This window comes from Cibotium barometz, chromosome 30 (assembly GCF_041138505.1).
Source record: "Cibotium barometz isolate CiBa-2024 chromosome 30, ASM4113850v1, whole genome shotgun sequence".
Lineage (NCBI taxonomy): Eukaryota > Viridiplantae > Streptophyta > Polypodiopsida > Cyatheales > Cibotiaceae > Cibotium > Cibotium barometz.
In genome coordinates this window covers 26,248,227-26,273,859 of record NC_141075.1, presented here as the reverse complement: position 1 = coordinate 26,273,859, position 25,633 = coordinate 26,248,227, and the positions used below count along the sequence as shown (strand labels likewise).

The 25,633-nt window shown below is 46.4% G+C and overlaps 1 protein-coding gene across 21 annotated transcripts in view; it reads left to right on the top strand.

The window, feature by feature from the left end:
- The first annotated feature begins 1,958 nt into the window (after nucleotides 1-1,958).
- Nucleotides 1,959-25,633, top strand: part of LOC147621327 (vacuolar protein sorting-associated protein 54, chloroplastic-like) — a 59,584-nt gene continuing 35,909 nt past the window's right edge. For 8 of the 21 annotated variants that reach the window (XR_015269799.1, XR_015269803.1, XR_015269804.1 and 5 more), the window contains exons 1-2: nucleotides 1,969-3,429; nucleotides 3,541-3,603. Coding sequence is in view for 6 of the 21 variants with exons in the window: in XM_086824058.1 (XP_086680184.1) it covers nucleotides 2,365-3,429; nucleotides 3,541-3,603 (1,128 nt within the window). In the remaining 15 variants the exon portion in view is untranslated. Of the gene's footprint in view, nucleotides 3,430-3,540; nucleotides 3,604-25,633 lie in introns of all 21 variants that reach the window. The other 13 variants (XR_015269801.1, XR_015269800.1, XR_015269795.1 and 10 more) reach the window with 3 other exon arrangements.

The following is a 25,633-nucleotide window of genomic DNA, read 5'->3' as shown; positions in this document are numbered from 1 at the left end:
ACAAAGTCTTCTACTCGACCTCATGAGGATGCGATCGATTAATAGGAAGGGGGAATGTTAACCTGTTTTGGGGTTAACAGGAATCGCCACCATAATTCTACATTAAATAACAAAGACGAAGACACCAAAAGCATGTAGGATCAATCTATGAAGCAACGATGTCCAAATCTATAACTTGGACGGGTGCACAAAAATGGCCCGACATAATATTTATGGCAATTTTTGCTCCAAGAGTGTGTGGCAACAAGCTAGACTGGATTCCCTGTAAATGTACTTCATGCATGTTATGAGATTAAGCATTGTATGAGTAATAGGCTAATTATGAGCCTTGGACACCCGATCAACCATAGTTTAAGTGTGTGTAAACACTTATGGACTTGAATATAAGTCATATTCTCTCATAATACGATACACTCTCCCATTATGTAGTTAAGTCTTGCTCTTGGTAATTCTCTCTCTAATCTTCTTCAATAATGCATGCTAGTGAGTGTGTGAGTGGTGTGAGATGAGAGGAGGGACAAGGACCTGTAGTCCGACGTGATGGTGTGACAATGCTCGTGGGAGATGCGGCTACCCAAGGAGGTGTGGAGCTCTTGAACCAGTGAGCTCGAGCTTGGCTATTGGCCATGATGGTTGTAGCATACTAAGGTAATCTCTTTTGAATGTGTTTCTAAGAGAGGCCGAAGCATATAATAGCAGATACTCAACAGATACAAGTACAAGTACATAGGTACATGGATGTGGATTGCGCTGGTTGTGAGGTGCATTATTATTTTGTGAGGGTGAAGCTTATAACATGTGATGTGGATTTATTTTATGTCAGCACAGAGGATCAAGTGGATGACATCTTCATGAAGGCATTGGGATACATAAAATTCTCATAGGTTAAGAAGCTTACTTAGAGTGCAAGGTATAGAGTTGAGCTCGAGGGGAAGTGTTGAGATATCGAGCTCAACTAGTGTGGATATAGATGACATGCGAGGATATGACACCTCCATACTTTTGCCCACTGGCATGGTTGGTGACATTATGGTTGATATACCGCCAGTTTACAGGCTATACGACATCTATTTTGGTTACTAGAGTTATGGCATAGCTACAGTGCCAGCTCATATAGTCGGGTTCACTCTCTTTCCCTTGCACTTTGTGCAGGAAAAGCTTGGGTTCTATCTCTCATGGTAGGTTGTGACATATTTATGTGTCTGTTTCTGTGTGTGTGTGTGTGTGTGTGTTTACTTAAGGTATCTTTGCTTGTGCAACCCATGAAGAGTAGACATCTTTGCTTGTGCAACCCATGAAGAGTAGACATCTTTGATTTGCGACGAGTAGCATGCGTAATGAGCTTGTGGTAATGTAGGTAAAAGGAGGGAGGCTTCTCATAGGAGGGAGATATGCAAAGGAGACAACCATGGCATCTCTTTCATGGGAGGGAGGGAGAGAAGGAGGGGATCTAATGCTCCCCAGGCTTCAACTCTAGGGTAGTTCCCTTGAGGTATAAGAGAAGTCATTCGGACTTAACCTTGGAAGGCAAAGCAGGCTAGTGGTTTAGATCTCTAAACCCATGAAAAGGCCAGAGAGAGAGAGAGAGAGAGAGAGAGAGAGAGAGAGAGAGAGAGAGATCGTGGCATGTGAGACAGAGAGGCACCTATTTGTGTGTCTAATTTTATGCATGCCATAGACACATACTAAATTACCAAAAAAAGGGGATTCAAGAATATATATTGCTAATTTTGAACATTGAATTTAAGGGAGATGGTAAAACTATTCTCTAATAGTTAAATGAAACCCCCCAAAAACACCAAAAAAAGGGGATTCAAGAATATATATTGCTAATTTTGAACATTGAATTTAAGGGAGATGGTAAAACTATTCTCTAATAGTTAAATGAAACCCCCCAAAAACAACCAGTGGGGGACCAATTTACAAACTAATTTGTATATTGAAGACCCCCATATCATATTGGCAATTGGCAACAATAAACCTTAATAAATGGAACTTGAAAAGCCATGGCAATGGAGGAAAAGGAATGCCATTATGCCAGCAACGCGTAGATGACTTCTCTCTCTCTCTCTCTCTCTCTCTATCTATTGCATTCTGTCTCCTGTAGGACGTGTAGCTGATTGCACTGTGCAACCACGACAGACGAGCTCTATTTCCTGTTTATTTTGGGATCTCCTGACAAGAGATTAAAAGCTTTTGTGACGTGCTGTAACGAATTTTGATGGTAAGATCTGTATTATTAGTAGGAACCAGCTCCATATGCTTTGCCAGATGAACCTGCAGCGGTCATACGCGCGATGGCGCGCGATGCAGATCTTGGGCTAGCTAACACTATGATCTGCCGGATCAAATAAGGGGGACGGAATGTCCCATCACATGGACGCTTTTCCATCCAGCAGAAGGCTACCTTCGGTCAGGGGCCCTGAGCCTACCCCCAGGTCATCTGCAGATACCCAGTTAGCTGCTCCATCATTTTCCGACAGAAAGCAGAGTGCAGATTTGGCCACCCCATCATCTTCCGGCAGGGCCCACAGTGCAGATTTGGCCGCTCCTTCATTTCTCAACAGGACCCAGAGTGCAGATTTGACGACGCCTTCATTTTCCGGCAGGAACTATGGTGCAGATTTGGCCACCCCTTCTTTTTCCGACAAGAAACACAGCGTGGATCTAGATCCTGAGGTCTACAGTGCCGGACAAAGCCTTGCCTCCATTCTTAACAATCCACATTTCGGCAAGGCAGGTGTGTATAGTTCTGATGTTTCATGGGGGGGATGGTTCTTCTCATCATCAGCTGCTGATGTCCAGGACGCCATACCATCGACACCAGTGAAACCCATACCTGAAGTTACCAGAGCCGATTTTCAACCATATCTAGATGCGGTTTCGGATTCTTATGGCCGGTTTGCAGATGTGAGGCAGCATTCTAATTGGGAAAGGATCACCAATCAGGACAGTGGGGTGACCGCAAAGGATACTGTGGGTGGGGAGGGGATAGTACAAGGTGAAGGACTTGTAGCATGCCTCCGTGAAATCCCCTCTTTATTCTTTAAGGAGGATTTTGCTTTGGAAGATGGATCGACGTTTCAGGTAGCATGCCCCTACTCCTCGATACCTCAGAACATGATGCTACAAGAAAAGCTATCCCACTATCTAGACATCATCGAAGTCCATCTTGTCAGAGAGATTGAGGCTCGTTCAGACTCTTTCTACGAAGCACAAGGTCAGCTGGAAGGTTTGAACAACGAGATTATCAGAGCTTGTGAGCAAATCCAGGAACTGAAAGGGGTGGTAGGGCTATCAGAAGTGCATGTGGTAGAATCTGCACAACGTATTCAATGCCTAAGCCAGCAGCGTGACAGCTTACTCTTGTTGCATCGGAAGCTTAATCTCATGTCCTACGTCAATCAAGCACTTGGTGACCTTCCTTTGGTAAGTATGTTGAACAGTTTCTGAATTACAAGCTGGGATTGGATAGTATGGTTTCTCTGAAAATAAGTTTGGACAAAGGTCTGAGTTGCCTTTTTCTTGTGGGCTTAACAGCTTGTAGCTGCAGCAGATTGTGGAGGTGCACTGGATGTGATTGATGTTTTACAGCATCTCTTGGTGAGCAAAAAGCCATTCCCTATTTTTATGAGACTTTGGTTCTTTTTATGTGCGTCTAGCAGTCACTTTTTTGCTCTGCTTAGTATGCTCCCAAGTCGGCCCCTTTTTTTTTGGTAGAATCCTTGTGTGTAAGCACCTGTTTACTAATTGCACCCTCACCTTTGGATTCTTTGTAACAACTTCTACTTTGAATAAAGAGTTTCCTACAGGGGCCGGTCGTTCTGGCTCAGCGTTGTGTTGTCGCGTGCATTCTGCACTTGGATGCCATGTGGACATATCTGAACAAGGTGCATGACTTGGAGTAGCCCAATCCGGGATGAGTCAACCAGGGTTCCACTCTATGCGTCCAAGGTCAAGTGTGCATTGTCTTGCACATGATGCAGTGCTAGTCCACGTTGCGAGACTCTCTCTGGAATAATGTCAGATGCTTTGTGTATCTGGTTTGCAACTGGGTGCTAGACTTCTGTGGGCATGTAGGTTTGCATGTAGAGATGGGGCCAGCCCATAGGGCTGCCCTAGGGCTAAGATTTGCACTCTTAGTGTGGGCATGGGGGAGGTGTAGAACCACCCCGAAGGGGCCAGGAGGGCCCAGGCTGTGCCCACCAGCCATGGCTTGGGCTGGAAGGGGCTGTCAGCCAGCCCTAGGGCCTTTGGACAGCCAGCCGTTTGGGCCCCAAGCCCTAGAATGGCTGTCGGCCAGGTGTGGGACAACCCACACAAGCTGCCCAACAGCTCAATACCCATGCGCAGGTCTGCCCAGCAGCTTGGGCACTGTATTTGGCCCATGCGCAGTTTGGCCAGCAGTTTTGCATGGTGTGAAAACATTATATGGTACTTTTCCCCAAGACTCATAATTCATAAAGGATTGCTGCCTTCCAAGGGCCAGGACATCCAAGGGGAAGCTCCAATCAAGGTGAACATTGAAAGTCAAGATTTCAGTCTTTATTTTGTTGATTTGCATCATTCTAATAAAGCAAACACACCATTCGTGGTGGGGGCCCTACAGAGGGTATTTGGGACCCAATACCGTGTCCTCTTTGATCTTGGCTAGTTGGTATTTGGAAGGTGAGGTCATTCCTTGGTGGACCCATTGGACTCATGCCCACACCAAATTAGGTATGGCAGCCATAGTTGTTTCTCGTACCGGTACGAATGGATTTGTACGGTACGATATCGTACGGTACGAGTTTTTTTTTCCCCAAAAAATTATTTTTCCTTGAAAAAGAATTTTCCAAATGCTTAAAAAAAATATAGAAACCCTGCTTTACGAAGATCCCAAATGCTCGCAATACTTCGCAACTTTTGTATCCACTCAGTATTCCATATGGGGTTGTTGAGAGACCTAAAAAATCTGGCGAGGTAGATTGGTAGTGTACACTTGATTGGTAGGATGAGAGAATCTTGCTACATCACTTGGGGATCCCTGGTATAGGTAGGCTAGACAATTAGATTCTCAAGTTATGTACGAGGGAGAAGATTTGGACATGGCCATTTTGATCTAGAGAGGAGTCCCTAAACTTACTACCCTAGATGCACTCCTCGTATTTGTGCAAGGACGGTCCCTTAGTCATAAACGCTACACTGGGAGACCTTTGGTATTGCATTACCCATCCAGATTCTTTTTTGGAGACAATCGGGAGATCCAACTGGGAGAGACATATCCATGTTCTGGTTCCTCAAGCACTATAGACTCCTCCTCTCCCAACCTTCCCTCACATTCAAGCTTGAAGCTCCATAGGTTGTAAGTGTAAAAAATAAAAACCGTATTTTATCGTACGGTATCCGAAAATTTCATATCGTATCAAAAATTCCCGTACGGTATCGTATCGTACGGTATCGTATTTTCGTACCGTGACAACCATGATGGTAGCTTATGTTTGGGACGAGTTTATCCTTGACCTTAAGGAGCAGTTTCTACCGTCCCATTACCTTGAGCGACTCGAAGATGAGTTTAGGAGAGCGCGTCAAAATGGACAACCGGTCCTTCAGTTTGCCAATAAAATTTTAAACTAATGTTTGTAGTTGGGCTTATCTAATAAGGACAAGAAAGAGCAGTTCCTTTATGGCTTAGACACGCAAATCCAATGGGAGGTGTATATGTTTAGGCTAGCCACCTTTGAAGACGCACTCTCGTTTGCGTAGAGTATCGAAATGAAGCATAATGGCGGAAAGCCCAAGACCTCCTAGCCTGCCACTCCCAAGGCAACTGCCTCGGGGGGAAAAGGCCAGAATTAGATGGAGTCTTCCTCGAGACAGAGCACGGGAGTCTTTGGCTCTAAGAACTCGACCAATGCGCCCAAGCTTACTCTAGACCAGAAAACTCAGGGAGGCAAGACCGGTGGTAAATTAAGTGCTGAGGAGAGCTTAGAACAAGAAAGAGGGTAGATGCTTCTTTTGTCATACAAAAGGACACACTTCTAGGGAGTGCCCTAAGAAGACTATCACTCCATAGATAATCACCCCAGCCTCCATGTCTTCAGTGGTGAGCCCAACTCCCACACAGACCCCAGCGGTTGTCCCTAGTTCTTCAGATCCCAGTGCTTCGGTTGGTGCAATTGTTAGCTGGGAGCTCGAAGATAAGCAGAAGGGCACCCATGACCAGGAGTATGAGCGCAATGAATTGCTCAAGACCTTTGGCTACATAGGTGGCCAGAGAGTCGTCTTGTTTGATAGCGGCAGTATGGAGGATGTGGTCACGGAATAGGCCGCTCGGCAAGCCCGTTTCCTCGACTTCGATGGACAAGAAAGTTGAGGGATTTAGCACAGGCACGACGACGAGCATCAAGTTTGAAGCTCAGAGTGCTAAGTTAGTCATTCAAGGCATAAAGTTTGTGCGTGATTTTATGGTTGCCCCTCTTGTAGGAGCAGACATAATTTTGGACATTCAGTGGTTTCACAAGTTCCAACCAGATATCAAGTGGGACAAGCACACTTTCGTGATTAATCGGAATGTGTCTAAAGCTCCAGTGACCATTAAGTGTGAGCCAGGAATCCCGAACTTTCCTCTCATAAGTCATTTATAGGCTAAAAGAAAAATCAAGAAAGGTGCACAGCGTGCGATGATTTACATCTAGACTGTCCAGACGGTGGCCAGGGCTTGAGAGAAGTACAAGGTTCTCCATGACAAGTTCCAGAAGATTTTTCTTCAAGACAATCTCCATCCCCAGCTCCTCCTCTCCAGATCAGAGGACCATAGAATAGACCTCCTCTTAGGCTCGGATTCCGTGAGCAAGTTTCCATACCGCCTTTCCAAGGCAATGCAATCTGGCTTCATACGTCCCAGTGTGTCGTCATTTGCAGCTCCGATCCTATTTTTCAAGAAGAAGGATGGGTCTTCTCGATTGTGTGTCGATTATCGTGCATCAATAAGCTGACTATCAAGAGTAAGTTCCCGATGCCTGGAATAGATTACATTCTTGAGAGGTTGAATGAGACCAAGGTGTTCTTGAAACTCGACTTGAAGAGTGGGTTATCACCAGGTAAGGATTGTTGAGGGGGACATCCCCAAGACAACCTTCCATACGGAGCGAGCCCATTATGAATTTGTTGTCATGCCTTTTCGCTTGATGAATACCTTAGTTACATTCAACCGCATGATGATGAGTGTGTTATGGGACTTTATAGAAAAGTTTGTTCATTTTTTTGGACAACATACTAGTATTTTTAGTTATCGTTGAGCAGCAGGACATTGATGTGGAGAAAGTCTTGAAGTTGTTGGAAAGCAACAAGCTCTATGTCAATGAGTATTTGTTTGAGGTGCACTACCTTGGATACATTATCAGTGCCGAGGGCATCCGACTTGATCTTGCCAAGGTGGTCGAGATTGTCAATTGGGAAGTACCATAGACTGCGTTTGACATCAGATTCTTTGTGGGTGTATGCCAGGCATACTCCACCCACCCACATAGACAAGTTTTTAGACCTCTCGGCGGATCTCACCGATTTGCTAAAGGGTGTCAAGACTAGAAGGCAGCGGATTTGAATGACTCCACGAGCGTTGGAGGCATTCAAGAATCTCAAGGTGGCTTTGTTAGAAGCGTCGAGCCTTTTGGTCTGGAGTAAGGTGAGGTCCATTGTTTGAGTTCTTGAAGCCAGAGGCTCTCAAGGTAGACCCTGATTGGGTCTTGTTCTAGCCCTTGCCATTGGCTCCCTTGGCTACTCCGGGCTGGGAGATCTCTGGTTTTCTATTGTTGTATTTCATCTCGTTACTAGAGCTGCAAGGAATCACTCGTGCTCCACATGTCGTTGTCGTGTTCGCGTTGCCGCTTGTGTTCAAAGCTCTAACTTTCGTATCTGTAAATCATGCAATGCATGGGACTTCTATGTTAACTTTGCAATGGAGATAGCCGAAGCAGGTACGTGGAAAGGGATCTGGGAAGGGATCTTGGGGTGATGATTGGCGGAGGGGAGAGGGGTGGGGGATGGGTGTTGAGGTATCCGTTTCTCCAAGGCCGGTATAGAAGTTGCGCACGCGTGCACGTGTTTCCCTTGTTGCACTATGATGCGCATAAATTCTTGGTACATGGCGTTTGTATCACCATTGGTAACTTGGCTTCTGGAAGCCGTTGCTGTGGAAGAAACAGTTTCTTTAGGGGTCTGGTGTTCTCTATCATTGTCATAATTCGCGATAGTGGGAATGGTCAAGTTTTTCCTTGACCGCAATAAAACCATTCACTATGTGCATGGGAGACGTCTTCCGGTCGCTTTTGGAGGCTATAAACCAATCGTCCATTGAGGACAGGAGTCGCATCGGAATGGGAGTGTAGCCGGTGTTTGAGAACCAACCACACAAGCGAAAATTTTTCCCTTTTTTTCTTGGTTGAATCTCCAAAAGGCAAAGCTTTTTGATACCACTGTAACATGCTGAAGCTTCTGGCCCCACCAGTTTGGCAGCTGTTCCCTCCTCGAGATTCCCCCCTGATCCTCATCTGAGAGGCCGGCGGGCCTCTCTGAGCCCTCGGCGGACCCCTCCTGAAACCGGCCTCTGGTAGTAACCAAAGTGCGGTAGACTAGCAGTCACCCAAACCAATTGTAGTCCAGCAGATAAAACAAATATATGGGAGCTAGAGTGCTCCAACACGAAAAGAAGAACGACACCTATTGGCCCCAAAGCTTGGCACCCCTTTCGGTATTTCTTTATTCAAATTCAATGTAAAAGTTTAAATGAGTACAACATGGCCATTCATGGCTTGTACGTCTGCATGTCCAATCTGCCAATCCTTTGGACCTCTTAGCATAGAGGTTACACACAGCTTCGTGTCCCAAAAACACCACACTGTTATCTCCTCTAATCTGCTAAGATAGTGCATCCATGAGGCCTTGAATATGCATCTAACTGGCCCATGCACATAGCCACAAACTCAGCCATGAAAACAGTCCACAAACTCTTCCAAATCAGTCCAAAAACTTGCCCTGTTTCCACTCTCCAAACTGCCACACCCTTCCTCTCACAAAGGGCCAGAGAGAACAACTCCAGAACAATCACGAGCCAGTGAAAAGAGAGACTCAGTGTGACTTCCTGCAGTCCCACCTGCTCACAAAGAGAGAAACTTACAGTCCTCGTGTCACTTTACACAAGAGAGAGAAGGCGTGAGAAAAACCCTGTTCTGTCCTGCCCTCTTGTCTTGCAGCCGCCTGCAGTCCAGCACCTGATTCAACGCGTGAGAGAGAGAGAGAACACTTGTGGGTGAACCTGCTGTCCAGCCCTGCACTCCCTCCTACAGTCCACACCTGTGTCCAGCTCTGCCTGTATGTACAGCAGCGCAGCCAGCCAGCCTCTTGCCAAAAGCACAGGAGAAAGAGAGATTCAATAGGTGCCTGAGTGTACTGTTGCGCAGTAGCCAGCCAGCCCTCCAAAAGCCAAAGAGAGAGAGATTCAATAGGTGCCTGTGTGCGTGTTCTGTAGTACAGCAGCCAACCAGCCTCTCTCCAAAAAGCAAACCAGAGAGTGGTAATCAGCTGCGCTTGTATGTGTTCCAGGCTCCAGCGCAGCCCGCCAGCTTTCCTTCCAAAAAGCAAGAGTCGGAGAGAGAGAAAGGAAGCGTGCTAGTCCAACTCTCCAAAAAAAAAGTGTAGGCCCCCAAAATAGTCTAGGGGCCACGATGCTTAACAAAAAGTTTTTATAAAGGTTATAAACCTTTAAACTCTTGTTCCTTTTTGTCCCCTCCACACTTGGGGTTGTCCACATGAAACCGATCCCGTCAAGTGGGAAAGACTCCGTTGGACACCCACACGCTTAATAGCACAACTTTAAAACCACAAATATGAAAAGGACAACTTAAAACAACTTGAAATTTAAATGAAATGAAATGGAAAGATGGACACCAGCACTGGGGCCGGAACGGGCCGACCCCCCCCTCAATATATGATATATTTATTGGGAGTATTTAATAAATACAATGCTCCATGGGTTCCAAGAACCAGATAATGTCCATGTACATATGAAAACAGTACCAAACAAATAGGCTCGAATTTCGATGTAGAAGCTCGAAGCAGGACGACCACTAGTGTGGTCCAATCGCTACGGTCCTGTGCTTTCACTGGACTCCGCGGAGAGCGCCTCACTGGTGTTCCGAGACCACGCACAAACATGCGCTCTCGTACTAACGCCTGGCTCTCCCGATCTCAGCACCTTTGGACCGAGGTTCGCCAATATAGCTTGGACAACCCGGCACCGAACGGGTGTTGGCCGAGCGGGATGAATCCTTTATCAGATTTAAACATAAAATACTTTACTCAAATCTGAAAATCACTTACTTGTAGATGGTTGATAGAAAACCAATACTTGTGGTGTTTGTGTAGAATATGAAGCCACCCTTGTTGAAGAAACAGTTGCCTCGTGGTGAACCACCAAGACAAGAATCACCGCAAAAGACCACAGCCACCTGCTGTGAAAGAAGGAGAACCCACTTGAAGGAGAGGCCTGGCTGTAGTGTGGAAAGAAGATGGCCCACGTTTGCTTGCAAAAGAACAAGGCAACGCAGCCAGTGGGTAAACAGCCGCCAGATAAAGGGTTTAGCCGCCTGTGGGAGGAAGGGCACCTGGCTGCTGTACACAGGCGCCTGGCTGCAGTACACAGGCGCCTGGCTGCAGCCTATGTAGGTATTCGCAGCCTATGGAGTGGCGGCCAATCGCTTGTAGAGGTGCAGCGTGGAAGATTCAGCAACCGCTTGGTAAATTAAGCGCAGCCGTACAGTAGAAAAGATGGCAGCCGCCTTTGCGTAGGAAGAGCAGCCTGTAGGAGATGATAGCGTGGAGTAAGCAGCCGCCTGCAACTTTACTCAGCCACCTGTAGAGAGGCAGGCGCAGCCAGCAACAAAGGGTACTGATGCAATCGCCTTCATGAAGAGCATGCGCCAGAGGGAGAGATGGTCGCCGGTTGGTGAATAATCGCCGGATGATCTCACGTCAAAGGGTGAAAGCGATGTTGTTCTACGCTTGATGGAGAGAGCTTTTTTTTAATAAAATTAATGTGGAGTTAACTTTGTGATACCCACGTTTGCATGTGGGTGGGGAGTTTGGGTAGGTGCCCATGCCCACCCCCACACTCACTTAAAGTGGGGTTCCCCACCTTGGCCCCTAAGTGGGTGCCCAAAGGGGGTGCCCACTTTTAAATAAATGTGAACACCTAACCTTATAAAATAAGAGGTTAGAGATAAAATAATAAAAACAACATGTGCAACATACTTACCACCTGTTCACATGCACCAAAACTCGTCAGAATACAGAGCAGACTTCACGACTCACTGGCAGGCATCCCCGCTCAATAAGTAACACGTCAAGCAGGCAAACACACAAATACATGTCATGCGAAAACAGTTTCAAACATGCAAAATATGTGTGCATGTGCAAATAGTAACATGGACATATCTCCCGTTCATGGAACAAGTACAAAATATCTGTCGGCACAAAACTGGCACGACATAAAACATAAAAACCTGGTCTTCCTATGGAGTGACAGTCCCATAGGTAAGACACAGTTCCAGGCACGAGTCTCCCTATGGTGTGACAGTCCCATAGGCAAAACACGGCACGAATACTGGCTCTTCCATGGCGTGACAATCCCATGGGTCGAACACAGTCCAGGTCATACACGGGTGGCACTGGTCTGGCTCCCGTCCATACGACACCATCCTGCTAACACACGGGTGGCACCGGTCTGGCTCCCGTCCATGTCAGCAAAATACTGGCCTCTTCACACGAGACACCGGCCTGGCCTCAAGTGAACGAGACGCAAAAACTGGAGATGGACCAAATGGTCGGCCAATTGGTGACATCCCCCCGGGCTTCTAAAGAGTTGACCTCAACTGAAAAGCCTCAAGATATGCCTGCAACAATTGTGGATAATCTGCAAAATAATCCTCATTTACCCACTTGGCATCAATAGGCAAATAATTCTTAAACTTCACAAGGTATCTCCTGGAAAGCTTTCCTGCAGGTAGCTTTCTCTCCTTGTGAAAAACAATCTGTTCTGGCTGGAGGATCTCCTCAAGCTCTTCAATTTCTGGCGGATCTTCTGTGACAGGCTCATCAGGATCTGGCCCCACATATTTCCGAAATAGACTCACATGAAAAGCATTGTGAATCTTCCAATGACTAGGTAAAGCAAGCCTGTAGGACACTTCATCTTCTGAATCACCTTGAAGGGTCCATAATAGCGAGGAGAAAGCTTAGGATATGATCCTTCTCGTCCTGGCCTCTTTCGAAGCCTAGCCTTCTCAAATTTCAGCAATACCCAATCACCTTCTTTGACTTCCATGTCCCTTCTATGCTTGTCCGCAGCCATTTTATGCTTATCCTGAGATCTTGCAATGGCTGTCCGCACCTGACCAAAGGCAACATCCAAGTCACGAACATATTCATCAGCTGCAAAAATCTCATCCTTAGTACGAAGGATGGGTGGCAATACTACTCTGTCATAAATAATCTCAAACGGAGCCTTTCCTGTGGAAGCATGGATCGTATTGTTGTAGGCAAACTCAACAAGTGGAAGATACTTCTCCCATGCACTCTTTTGATCTGCCACATAACATTTCAACAAATCCAACACGGCTGAATTTGCAGCTTCACTTTGGCCATCCGTTTGGGGATGATAAGCTGATGAAAACTCAAGCTTAGTACCCATATTATCAAACAAAGCCCTCCAAAATAGGCTTGTAGTCCTGGGATCTCTATCCCCAACAATGGATTTAGGCATACCATGATGCTTGAAAATATTAGCAAGAAAAAGCTTTACCATATGATCAGCTTTAATGGTTTTCTTGACGGGCAAGAAGTGAGCTTGCTTGCTAAACCTGTCCACAATAGTCCAAATAGCATCATTCCCATGCTGGGATCTAGGCAAATCCATAATAAAATCCATCGTGATACTTTCCCAAGGTTGCGAGGGAATAGGCAATGGCTGAAGCAAACCTGGAGGCTTTTGCCTATCAGATTTCACCTTTTGGCAAGTAATACATGCACGCACATAAGCCTCAATGTCTTTACGCATGCTTGGCCAAAAGAAATACCTCTGAATCATGCGTGTAGTAGGCATAATACCTCTATGACCAGCATAAGGTGGAGCATGACATTCGTCCATAACCTTTGGACGCAAGTCCTTTACCACACATAGGCAATTATCCTTCATGAGATAACCCTCGTTGATAACATAAGAGGCATGTGAATGACCAGCCATCAAATCAGTCCATATATGGCAAAAATCAGCATCCAAATGATACAAATCTCTCATAGCAGATAGATCTCCATGAGAGGCCACTGAGACTGCAGCAATATAAGGCCTCCTAGATAGTGCATCGGCCACCACATTTTTCTTTCCTAGAGTATGCACAATCTGAAAATGAAACATGGAAAGAAAGTTTGCCATTCTCATCTGCTTCTCTGAAAGCTTGGTTTGAGATATAAAGTATCTCAAGCTTTGATGATCTGTCTTGACTACAAATTCAGCCCCAAGAAGGTAATGTTTCCAAATCTTTAAGGCATGAATTACAACCAAGAGCTCTTTCTCATAGATATCCATATGAAGCTCAGCATCATGCAAACGACGGCTCTCGTATGCAACTGCATGCCCTTCTTGATTTAGGACAGCTCCTATGCAATCACCACAAGCATCACATTCAACCACGAATGACTTGTGCAAGTCAGGAACAATCAATACTGGACCACATATGATCGCATGCTTGAGCTGCAAGAAAGCATCCTGTTCCTTTGAAGTCCATTTGAAAACAGTTTTCTTCTTCGTGAGATCATGTAGAGGAGTGGCAATCATGGCGAAATGCCTTATGAAACGCCTGTAGTACGAACATAATCCCAGAAAACTACGTACTTGATGTACGTTTTGCAATTCGGGCCAATTCCGAATGGTCTCTATCTTTGCAGGATCCATTGTAACTCCAGTCTTGGATACAATATGTCCTAGATAATGAATCTCTGAAAGAAAAAACTCACTTTTCTTGGCATTGACGAAAAGTTTATGCTTCCGCAACTCTTCGAACACTGTGACCAAATGAGTACTGTGTTCCTGCTCATTCTTGGAGAAAACCAAGATATCATCAAAGAAGACTCCTGTAAACTTGCGATGGGGTCGGAATATCCTATCCATCATACGATTAAAAGTAGCAGGAGCATTGGTGAGACCAAAAGGCATTACCAAGAATTCATATAATCCGAAGGCTGTCCTGAATGCAGTCTTATGGACATCTTGTGGCACCACGCGTATCTGGTGATAACCACTCTTCAAATCAAGTCTGCTAAAGCAAGCCGAACCATCAAGCTTATCCAAGATATCATCAATACGTGGAATTGGGAATCTGTTCTTGATGGTAAGCTTGTTCAAAGCTCTATAGTCCACACACATACGGAATGATCCGTCCTTCTTTTGAACAAGAAGCACAGGAGAGCAGTAAGGTGAGGAACTGGGCTGAACCAAACCTTTCTCTAAAAGCTCGTTTACCTGCTTCATGATTTCTTCTTGTTGTGCAGCTCTCACTTGGTATGCGGGTTTGTTAGGAGGAGAACTACCTGGCACAAGATCTATACGGTGATCTTCGGGCCTTTGGGGAGGTAATTCACCTGGCAACGAGTCAGCAAAACAATCGTTGAATGCATTAAGAAAATTCAGCCTATCATTAGACATAGCATCCACATTTTGATGATTTGGCACAAGACTATCACGCACAAAAACCAAGTACGCTGAAAGACTCTTTTTCATTGCTTTATTAATTTGGATGTGTGATACAACTGGGATAGAATCCCCTTCTTTGCCAGCATCAATAAAATGCATGCGGCCTTTATGCATAAAAGAAATCATATTGGACTTGTAGTCTTTGCGGGGCTCAAGCCTATGATGCCACGGCTTGCCCAACAATACATCACATCCATTCAGTGGAGCAACTAGAAAATGCTCATTATCAAGGTAGCCCTGGATATGGATGCGCAACTTCCCTATCAAAGGGGTAACCTGCACCTCTTTACCAATAAATGCAGCTTCGGCTTCAATCTGAGGTCCCATGTTTTCAACCTCAATACCCAATGCAGCTGCCATTTGCATAGAGATGAAATTGTCAGTTGCACAGTCATCAAACATGAAGAGTGCGGGCTGATCCTTGATTTGCCCCCAAGCCTTGCAAACCATACGCTCTTTTGCATCATGACCTGTATTACCTTGCACATCAGGAACTGCATGAACATTTGCTTTGGTGTGCTTGTCCTCGTGCTTTGGTTTGCGATCTGGGCATTGCCGAAACATGTGGTCTTTGCTACCACAAGAAAAGCATTTTCCATCCTTAGCATATTGCTCTCTTTGCTCCGGGGTTAATCCAAATTTGTTCTTCCTTGGGCCCTGTTCTTTAGATGTGTTATTTTCAGCTTTACCACCCTTGTAAGGCTCCCGGAAGTTCTTTTTAGGTGGCTGTCCACCCTTTTGCTGATTTGGGACAGCCTTGTTCTTCCCCTTGGAACCTCCTTGATCCTGCTTAATCTTGAGCACCAATTGCTCCGTAGCAAGGGCAGAAGCTGTGAGTTGTTGCAACATATGTTTCGGGTGCAATTCAATACCCGATCTATATGCTGGTTGCAGTCCAGAACGAAACTTCCTCTTTCTTTCATCCTCTGTGATTTGCATGAAGGGAGTCACTTCCAGCAACACTTTCCAAAATTTGTTAACATACTGTTGCACACTCTCGTTATCTTTTTGTTCCAGCCTGTCCCACTTTTGAGTGAGAGTTTGCTCTGCATTGGGTGGGAAGAACTGAGCATAAAATCTATCCTTGAATTCCTTCCAAGTAGAAATGGGATCCTTGGTGATCTTTTCAGTGATCCACCAATGGGCAGCAGTCCCTTTTAAAAACATGCTAGCATGGCGCACCTTTGACTTTTCTGTAAAGTTCTCATCGCTAAAAGCAATGTCGAACTGTGCCACAAACGCTAACACCTTAGAAGCATCATGTTCACCATGAAAAGCATCAAATTTAACAGATTTGTCACCTGCTTTGAATTCCTTGAGCTTCCTGGCATGAGGCTCATGGTCTTCTCTTTTTCTTTTCTCCTTATCCAACGGGGTAGCCCTATCTGCATGGGCTCCATGGGCCGTCATAGAAACTTCATGGGGCACGGTGGCATGTGCTCCATGAACTGGAAACTCAGATGCATGTGACTTACCTGCATATGGCAATGTCTCTCCATGAGACAACTCAGAAGGCAAAATTTTTCTAGAAGTAGACCTGTCACCATGAGATACATGTCTTGCATGCATGTGACTTTCATGCCCTCCATGAGCACTGGCATACATATATCTGTCAGGCTTAGTGCCTTGGGGAGAAGATGCATGTCGAGAGGTGACAGTCACCTCTTCCTTTTGCATAAAAGATTTCAGCCTCTGGGATGCGGGATCTCCATGCTTCAAACGAGGTGGATTTCTGAATTTTAGCTCTCCGTCATCCCCCTCTTTGATATCACCTTTGCGAAGGAGATAGGCAAGTGCCAACTCCCTTGGTTTCTTGCCCACTTCACGAGCCATTGATTCAAAAGTTACATCAACCATAGCATCAGCCTTCCTGGCTTCAATAGCACTTTGTAGATGTGGATCTTCATGCAAGAACTAACTCTTGCTCTTGAGCCTGCAAAAGTTTTCTCATATGTTCCATTTCAGCCCTTATAGCTTCAGGTTCTTGTTCAAGCATAACTGTCTTTCCTGGAGACAGTTGACCCTTGGATTCACTATCAAGAACCCTTTCAAGGGGCTTGTGCCTACCACGTAGGGCATCAGACCCACGAGAAGCACTAGATGGACCCCTCGAATTTGGTACTTCCAAAGGGTTGCCTTGGCTGTCCATTGTGTTTTAAGTTTGCTAAAAGCGGGATGTCCAGTACACAGGTTCGTTTCCCCACTAGGAAGAGGGAAACAACCGTGCTCTGATACCAATGAAACCGATCCCGTCAAGTGGGAAAGACGCCGTTGGACACCCACACGCTTAATAGCACAACTTTAAAACCACAAATATGAAAAGGACAACTTAAAACAACTTGAAATTTAAATGAAATGAAATGGAAAGATGGACACCAGCACTGGGGCCGGAACGGGCCGACCCCCCCCTCAATATATGATATATTTATTGGGAGTATTTAATAAATACAATGCTCCATGGGTTCCAAGAACCAGATAATGTCCATGTACATATGAAAACAGTACCAAACAAATAGGCTCGAATTTCGATGTAGAAGCTCGAAGCAGGACGACCACTAGTGTGGTCCAATCGCTACGGTCCTGTGCTTTCACTGGACTCCGCGGAGAGCGCCTCACTGGTGTTCCGAGACCACGCACAAACAGGCGCTCTCGTACTAACGCCTGGCTTTCCCGATCTCAGCACCTTTGGACCGAGGTTCGCCAATATAGCTTGGACAACCCGGCACCGAACGGGTGTTGGCCGAGCGGGATGAATCCTTTATCAGATTTAAACATAAAATACTTTACTCAAATCTGAAAATCACTTACTTGTAGATGGTTGATAGAAAACCAATACTTGTGGTGTTTGTGTAGAATATGAAGCCACCCTTGTTGAAGAAACAGTTGCCTCGTGGTGAACCACCAAGACATGAATCACCGCAAAAGACCACAGCCACCTGCTGTGAAAGAAGGAGAACCCACTCGGAGGAGAGGCCTGGCTGTAGTGTGGAAAGCGTTTGCTTGCAAAAGAACAAGGCAACGCAGCCAGTGGGTAAACAGCCGCCAGATAAAGGGTTTAGCCGCCTGTGGGAGGAAGGGCACCTGGCTGCTGTACACAGGCGCCTGGCTGCAGTACACAGGCGCCTGGCTGCAGCCTATGTAGGTATTTGCAGCCTATGGAGTGGCGGCCAATCGCTTGTAGAGGTGCAGCGTGGAAGATTCAGCAACCGCTTGGTAAATTAAGCGCAGCCGTACAGTAGAAAAGATGGCAGCCGCCTTTGCGTAGGAAGAGCAGCCTGTAGGAGATGATAGCGTGGAGTAAGCAGCCACCTGCAACTTTACTCAGCCACCTGTAGAGAGGCAGGCGCAGCCAGCAACAAAGGGTACTGATGCAATCGCCTTCATGAAGAGCATGCGCTAGAGGGAGAGATGGTCGCCGGTTGGTGAATAATCGCCGGATGATCTCACGTCAAAGGGTGAAAGCGATGTTGTTCTACGCTTGATGGAGAGAGCTTTTTTTTAATAAAATTAATGTGGAGTTAACTTTGTGATACCCACGTTTGCATGTGGGTGGGGAGTTTGGGTAGGTGCCCATGCCCACCCCCACACTCACTTAAAGTGGGGTTCCCCACCTTGGCCCCTAAGTGGGTGCCCAAAGGGGGTGCCCACTTTTAAATAAATGTGAACACCTAACCTTATAAAATAAGAGGTTAGAGATAAAATCATAAAAACAACATGTGCAACATACTTACCACCTGTTCACATGCACCAAAACTCGTTAGAATACAGAGCAGACTTCACGACTCACTGGCAGGCGTCCCCGCTCAATAAGTAACACGTCAAGCAGGCAAACACACAAATACATGTCATGCGAAAACAGTTTCAAACATGCAAAATATGTGTGCATGTGCAAATAGTAACATGGACATATCTCCCGTTCATGGAACAAGTACAAAATATCTGTTGGCACAAAACTGGCACGACATAAAACATAAAAACCTGGTCTTCCTATGGAGTGACAGTCCCATAGGTAAGACACAGTTCCAGGCACGAGTCTCCCTATGGTGTGACAGTCCCATAGGCAAAACACGGCACGAATACTGGCTCTTCCATGGTGTGACAATCCCATGGGTCGAACACAGTCCAGGTCATACACGGGTGGCACTGGTCTGGCTCCCGTCCATACGACACCATCCTGCTAACACACGGGTGGCACCGGTCTGGCTCCCGTCCATGTCAGCAAAATACTGGCCTCTTTACACGAGACACCGGCCTGGCCTCAAGTGAACGAGATGCAAAAACTGGAGATGGACCAAATGGTCGGCCAATTGGTGACACCACACATGGGGTTATAAACATTAATTCCCTTTTGTCCCCAAGTATGAACCTTAAACATATATCTTGCTCACCGACCACCATGCTCACACTTATGCTCCACAAATTCATAGGGTCATGACACCTCCCCCCAGTTTTTCTCTCCGATGGATCCCCCTCAGCAGCACCTCTCCCGGGCGTCTCCGCTCCTCCACCCTCTCCCGCCACCGCCACCGCCTCCCCCTTCTCCTCCCCCAGTCTCGTCACTGACTTTACCTGCAGCAGTGCACTCTGCCTTGCCTTTATTATCCAAGCTCTCTCTCTCCCGCCTTTTGCCTCTCCAGAGCACTCGTTGCCCCCCCAGTAGCCCCTGACCCGGTGCAGAGGCAGCTGGCGGGATCAGTCCGTCGCTTGATTCATTGATTCTCCGATCCGGTAGAGATGACCATCGCTGCCTCCCCGGTGAGGGCTCTCCCGCTAAAAGTTTCAAACAGGTTTCATAAAATCAGCCCAAAGTTTCCTACAAGTTTCCTACCTATAGGTTTTTGCATGTACAAAATTTCAAATATATACTGTATAAAATATGTAAAAATGACACTAAATGCATGGAATACATGGAAACATCAATTTGAAGCCTACAGTCTTTGAATCACAAATAACAAAAACCATATAATCATTCATCATCAATGTCAAATGATCATGATTCAAAGACCATGGTCCACTATCCATGATCCATGATCCATGATCCAATCATCCATCATTCCATGCGACAAAAAAAAAAAACCCTTAGACATTCTTTTCCTCCAGGAGCATCATCTCTCAGAGGGGCGCACCCGCAGATGCGGGAAGATTCTTCCAGGCAAGAGTCATACTTTCTGGTCCCCATCCTTCGGCCCCTCAAGGATGCAGGGAAGGGTGTGTATTTTTGTCAGTGAGTAGCTGTTGCCGGCCGTAGTTGGCTCAGGAGTCATTGTCCCAAGGCAGGGCAGAGTGGATTACCATTACTATTGGAGAGGATAGCATTGGCTTCCTCAACATTTATGCTCCGAACGCCGCTGTAGGTGTGACTCATAGGGGTGTGTGAGTAGTAGTCCCATCACGCGACGGCGGTGAGTTATGGATACAGGTTTTAAAGGTTAGGTGCCAGCGGGATTGTCAGCTACAGTGTTGGGGGCATGTTTCTTCCACTTGTAGTGTTAGTAGGACAGAGAGGCATTCTTGGACCGAGGGATACATGGAGATCCGGAAACCTTGTATCTAGAGATTGGTGCTCAACAAGCTCTGAGTTGAGGCTTGAGTACCAGGGCTGATGTAGACATTGTGAGTCTCTAGGGTGTCTAGAGGGGGTGCCAACAGGGAGACAGTTTGGCGGTGTTCTCTAAGGAGCATATTTTTTCTTGGAGGTAGAGAGTCAGACGACATCCTTTGTTGAGCTGAAGAGGGAGCACATCGTGTGGACTAGTGTGATACAGATTAGGTTGGAGATATGGACATCTGGTGGTTCATTTTGGATATTGCTGGACTTCTAGATCAGGAGCAGTTTCTTGGAGTACGTGGCAGAGGCGGGAGCAGATCGACTTCTCAACTTGCTTTGGAGGTTTCCTTTTCCAGCTTCTTGGACCGGTTTCTCTCCCAGGATCTGAGAGGCAATAGTAGCACGACCTCCTCCTCATCTAGCAACCCCCGACTACATCTCCCTCTTCTTTCGCACGGAGAAGTGCAGAAAATAGAGAGAGAGAGGGAGAGGTGGAGAGGACACAGTATTGGGTCCCAATTACCCTCTGTAGGGCCCCCACCACGGATGGTGTATTTGTTTTATTAGAATGATGAGAAATCTGAAAGAAAATAGAGCAATCTTGGACCTTTTCTTGGCTGGGAATACCCTGCCCTTGACCTGAAATCCTTCACCCCTTTGCTTAGCACCCTCTTGGCTTTGTCTAGCCTCTTATGCTTGAGCTCTTGGTGGAGAATGAGATGAATGAATGGGAACATGGGCTCTCCCTTTTATACTAGCCCAACTACAGCAGTCGGCCAGTACTACTACAGGCGGCCAGCAATAAATGCTCCCACGACTGGAAATTCAGCATAAAATGCTGAAAATATTCACATTAAATGTTGCTTTTTTTCCCAAAAGGCTAGGCATGATGCGCCTGCTTCCAGAGGGCTGGGCTTAGCCTTTGCCTACATTTCAAGGGCTGGGCAGCCTGTATGGGCTGCCCCATACCTGCCCTACAGCCATGCAAAGGCTGTAAACTCTTGGAATCTGCCTTTTGCTTGCCCTAGGGCTGTCCTACAGCCCCTCCATGGCTGGTGGGTTCAGCCTGGGCCTTCCTGGCCCTCATGGGGGTGGTTCTACACCGTTCCCATGCCCACACTAAGATCCGGGGTAGCCCTATGGCCTGGCCCCTTGTCCTAAACACTAACTACTCAGTGATCTAGCATCCGGTACCATACCAGATATAAGAATCACTGGCATCGTTCTAGAGGGAGACTCACAGTGCGGACTGGCACTATTTCATGTGCAGGACAGTGCACACCTGACCTTAGACTCATGTGCAGGACAATGCACACTTGACCTCGGACGACTGAGATGGATCCCTGGCTGACTCGTCCCGGACTGGGCTCACATGGGACCAGTTCACCATCCCAGGTCCTGCACCTTCTGTACAGAAATGTCTATGTGGCATCCAAGTGCGGGATGCACGTGACATCCCCTTCTGCTTAACTTGACGGAAGCTGCATAGCCTCCAAATAATCCGTCAATAACGCCGGATAGTCTTTGAAAAACTCTTTGCCGAGCCCAGGCTTAGTTCCGTACGTCGTACGACTGAAATCGTACGTACTTGCTGTACGGTACGGTACCGTACGGATTCGTACGATACCGTACGATTTTTTTTTGGGTCGTCGTCGTCGTCGTTGTTGTTGTTGTTGTTGTTGTTGCTGTTGCGTGGAGCAATTTCAGTGGAGCTCTATAGTGAGCTTGTGGCAGCAGATACTCGCAGCACCAAGAGTCAGCATGGACGGGGGTCCGAGCAGTTGGAGTTCATAGGCCTCCGCCTTCGGCATCGGCAAAGGGTGGCCTTCGCACATATGTGAGGCGGGGATCCTCGAGCTCCAATCCCCGCCTTCATGATGATATTCCATTGCCCCCTCATGATGATACCCCACTGCCTAGAGAGCCCTTGTTTGATGATGATGGCAACCTACTTAGCGAGAATGATCCCCAGAGTGTCTCGTCCACCTTCGAAGAGTCCTCTTCAGAGAACTCTCTTGATGGACACTCTAGTAGTGATCATGTTGATGATCATGCAGATGTTGGTGATGATGTAGACTTTTGATATGTTATAGCTCTCTAGGCATTGGGCATCTATCTCCTTCTAGCCCATCGATGATGTATTGTAGTATGTAGTATCATGTATGTACGCATGTTGGCGGTCGCCCATGCCATGAGTTTTTGGCCTATCCTTTTGTAGCAATTTTGTACTCTAATGGCATGATGACATTATGTTCATGGTTCTACTATTTTGTAACTTCTTGACTACAATTTTTAAGTTTAGGAAGTATTAAAAAAAAAAAAAACGTACTAATATCGTACCGTACCTCAAAAAATTTTAAGGTACCAATTAGTACCGTATTTTATCGTACCGTACCGTATCGTACCTTTCGTACTAACTAACCATGGCCGAGCCATATCGCTTCATGAGTTCCTTGGTCTTGAAACTTCGTGAGGAATTGTCGTAGTCTTCGGCCTGAGCAATGCTTGAAACGGTGCAGAAGGATCTGTTCTGGAACCGTAACTTCTACTTCATCCACAATGTTTGGTTCCGCTTCGTCTTTGACCTCTGAAGGGGTTGGACCTGCATATGGCTTTAACCAACTGACATGAAATACATCGTGCATAGTCCAACTCGGAGGTAGCTTTAACTGCATAGACACCTCATTAATCTTTTTCCTGATGGGAAAAGGTCCGAAGCTCCAGAAAGACAACTTTGGGCATCGCTTGCCCACCTGCTTCAATCTTTGCTTCATAATCGGAAGATAAACTCAATCCCCTTCTGAAAACTTCATATCCCTTCGGTCTTTATTGGCCTGTCGAGTGTAGGCCTCTTGCGCTTTAGCCAATCTGTCCTTTACTGACTCTAAAATGTCCTGGTAAGACACCGTCACTCTGTTCGCCTCCGGTACTGAAGACGAAGTCTTGGTTAACGATTGGAAAGGTCTTCCAAACGCTGCCTCATATGGAGTCCTGCCAATAGCTGAAGAAAAAGAATCATTCAAAACAGCTTAAACTAAAGGCAAATACGATTCCCACTTACCTTGCTGATCGTGGACATAACACTTCAGCACATCAAAGGCCAACTGGTTGTATATCTCTGTCTGGTCGTCTGTCTGTGGGTGGAATGCACTGGAAAAATTCAACTTAGTATCAAAATTATCAAACAATGCCCTCCAAAAGTGACTGGTAAACTTGGCATCTCGGTCTGACACTATGGTTCTAGGAATCCCGCCAATCGGGTACCAATGCCGAATGAATAACTGGGCAACATCCTCGGTGGTCACATTGGCCCTGCAAGGAATAAGCATAACAAATTTGCTAAACCTATCAACAATAGTTAAGCACTGCGTATTACGCTTACTTGGACTGGGAGGCAAATTTGTGACAAAGTCCATCGAAATGTCTTGAAAAGGACCCTCAGGAATTGGCAAGGACTGTAACAACCCTATCTTCTTTCGACGAGGAGCTTTCACCTTTTGACAAATGTCACAGCGTTGTACATATGTAAACACATCACGCCTCATCTTTGGCCAATAGTATTGCCGTTCCAATTTCTCCAGAGTCGAATTCATGCCCCTATGACCACTTGTAATGGCGTCACGGGCATCATGGAGAAGAGCTGCCCTGAACGACTCCATGACACATAGTCGGCCTTTGTAGAAAAGCCAACCATCGTGTATCAGAAAATGGCATGGTCCTGTGGCATCCAATTCCTGTTCCCACTGTGTACCGAATTTCTTGGAATCCGCGTACGTGTGCTTCATGTCCTCTAGTCCTGTACAAACAAGATCAAGTCTAGTGGTCTGAATCGTAGACACTCGTCCCCTCCTGCTCAAAGCGTCGGCCATTGGATTGGCCTTTCCTGGAAGGTACTCAATCATACCACCGAACTGCTGGAATATCTGACTCCAGCGGTGTTGTCGATCACTCCACTGTGCACTTGGCATTGTCTGAATCCAGCGTAATGCCTGATGGTCAGTGCGAACCTAGAAGTCACGGCCATACAGGAAATGTTTCCAATGTTTCAAGGCGTGTATCACTGCTAGGAGTTCACGATCATAGACTGAGTAGTACTTCTCGGCGGGTAGTAACTTACGAGACATATAAGCTACTGGATGACCATTCTGTTGCAATACACCTCCAATTGCGATGTTACTCGCATCGGTGATCACTTGAAATGGTTCGTCCCATGAGGCAAGTGCTAAACAAGGTGCTTCTGATAAAGCCACCTTGAGGTTTTGGAATGACTCCAACGCTCGTGGAGTCATTCGAATCTTTTGCCTTCTTGTTTTCACTCCCTTTAGCAGATCGGTGAGATCTACCGAGAGGTCAGAAAACTTGTCGATATGGGTGGAGTATGCCTGGCATATACCCACAAAGGATCTAATGTCGTAGGCTGTGTGAGGTACTTCCCAGTTGACAATCTCGGCCACTTTAGCCGGATCAAGTCGAATGCCTTCAGTACTAATTATATATCCCAAGTAATGCACCTGGAACAGATAAAATTTTGACTTCTTTTCATTGACATAGAGCTTGTTGCTTTCCAGCAACTTAAGGACTTTCTCCACATCAATGTCATGCTGCTCAACCGTAGTTGAAAATACGAGTATGTCGTCCAGAAATATGAACACACACTTTCCAATCAAATCTCGAAAAACACGCATCATCATGCGGTTAAATGTAGCTGGGGCGTTCGTCAATCCAAATGGCATGACCACAAATTCATAGTGGGCCCGTTCCGTACGGAAGGTTGTCTTGGGGATGTCCCCCTCCACAACCCGTACCTGGTGGTACCCACTCTTTAAATCCAGTTTTGAGAACACCTTTGCTCCATTTAGCCTCTCGAGGATATAGTCAATTCGAGGCATCGGGAATCTGCTCTTGATAGTCAACTTGTTGAGTGCACGATAATCGACACACAAACGGGAAGACCCATCTTTCTTCTTGACAAACAAGATCGGTGCTGCAAATGGCGACATGCTGGGGCGGATGAAGCCAGCTTGCAACAATTCTTGGAGTTGGCGGTCCAACTCCGATTCCATTGCCTTAGAAAGGCGATACAGAAACTTGCTTGGGGGTTCCGAGCCTGGGAGGAGGTCAATCTTGTGGTCCTCCGGTCTGGATGGGAGGAAAGCGTTAAAGGCTCTGCAAGTTGATCAGTATATTTTCGGAAAAACTCATTTGTCAAACCATCCCAACCAGGGCTCTTTCCCATGGGAAGTTTGGAGAGAACAGCTTCCACTTCCCCTTGAGTAACAGGAGCATCAAGCTGAACTGCT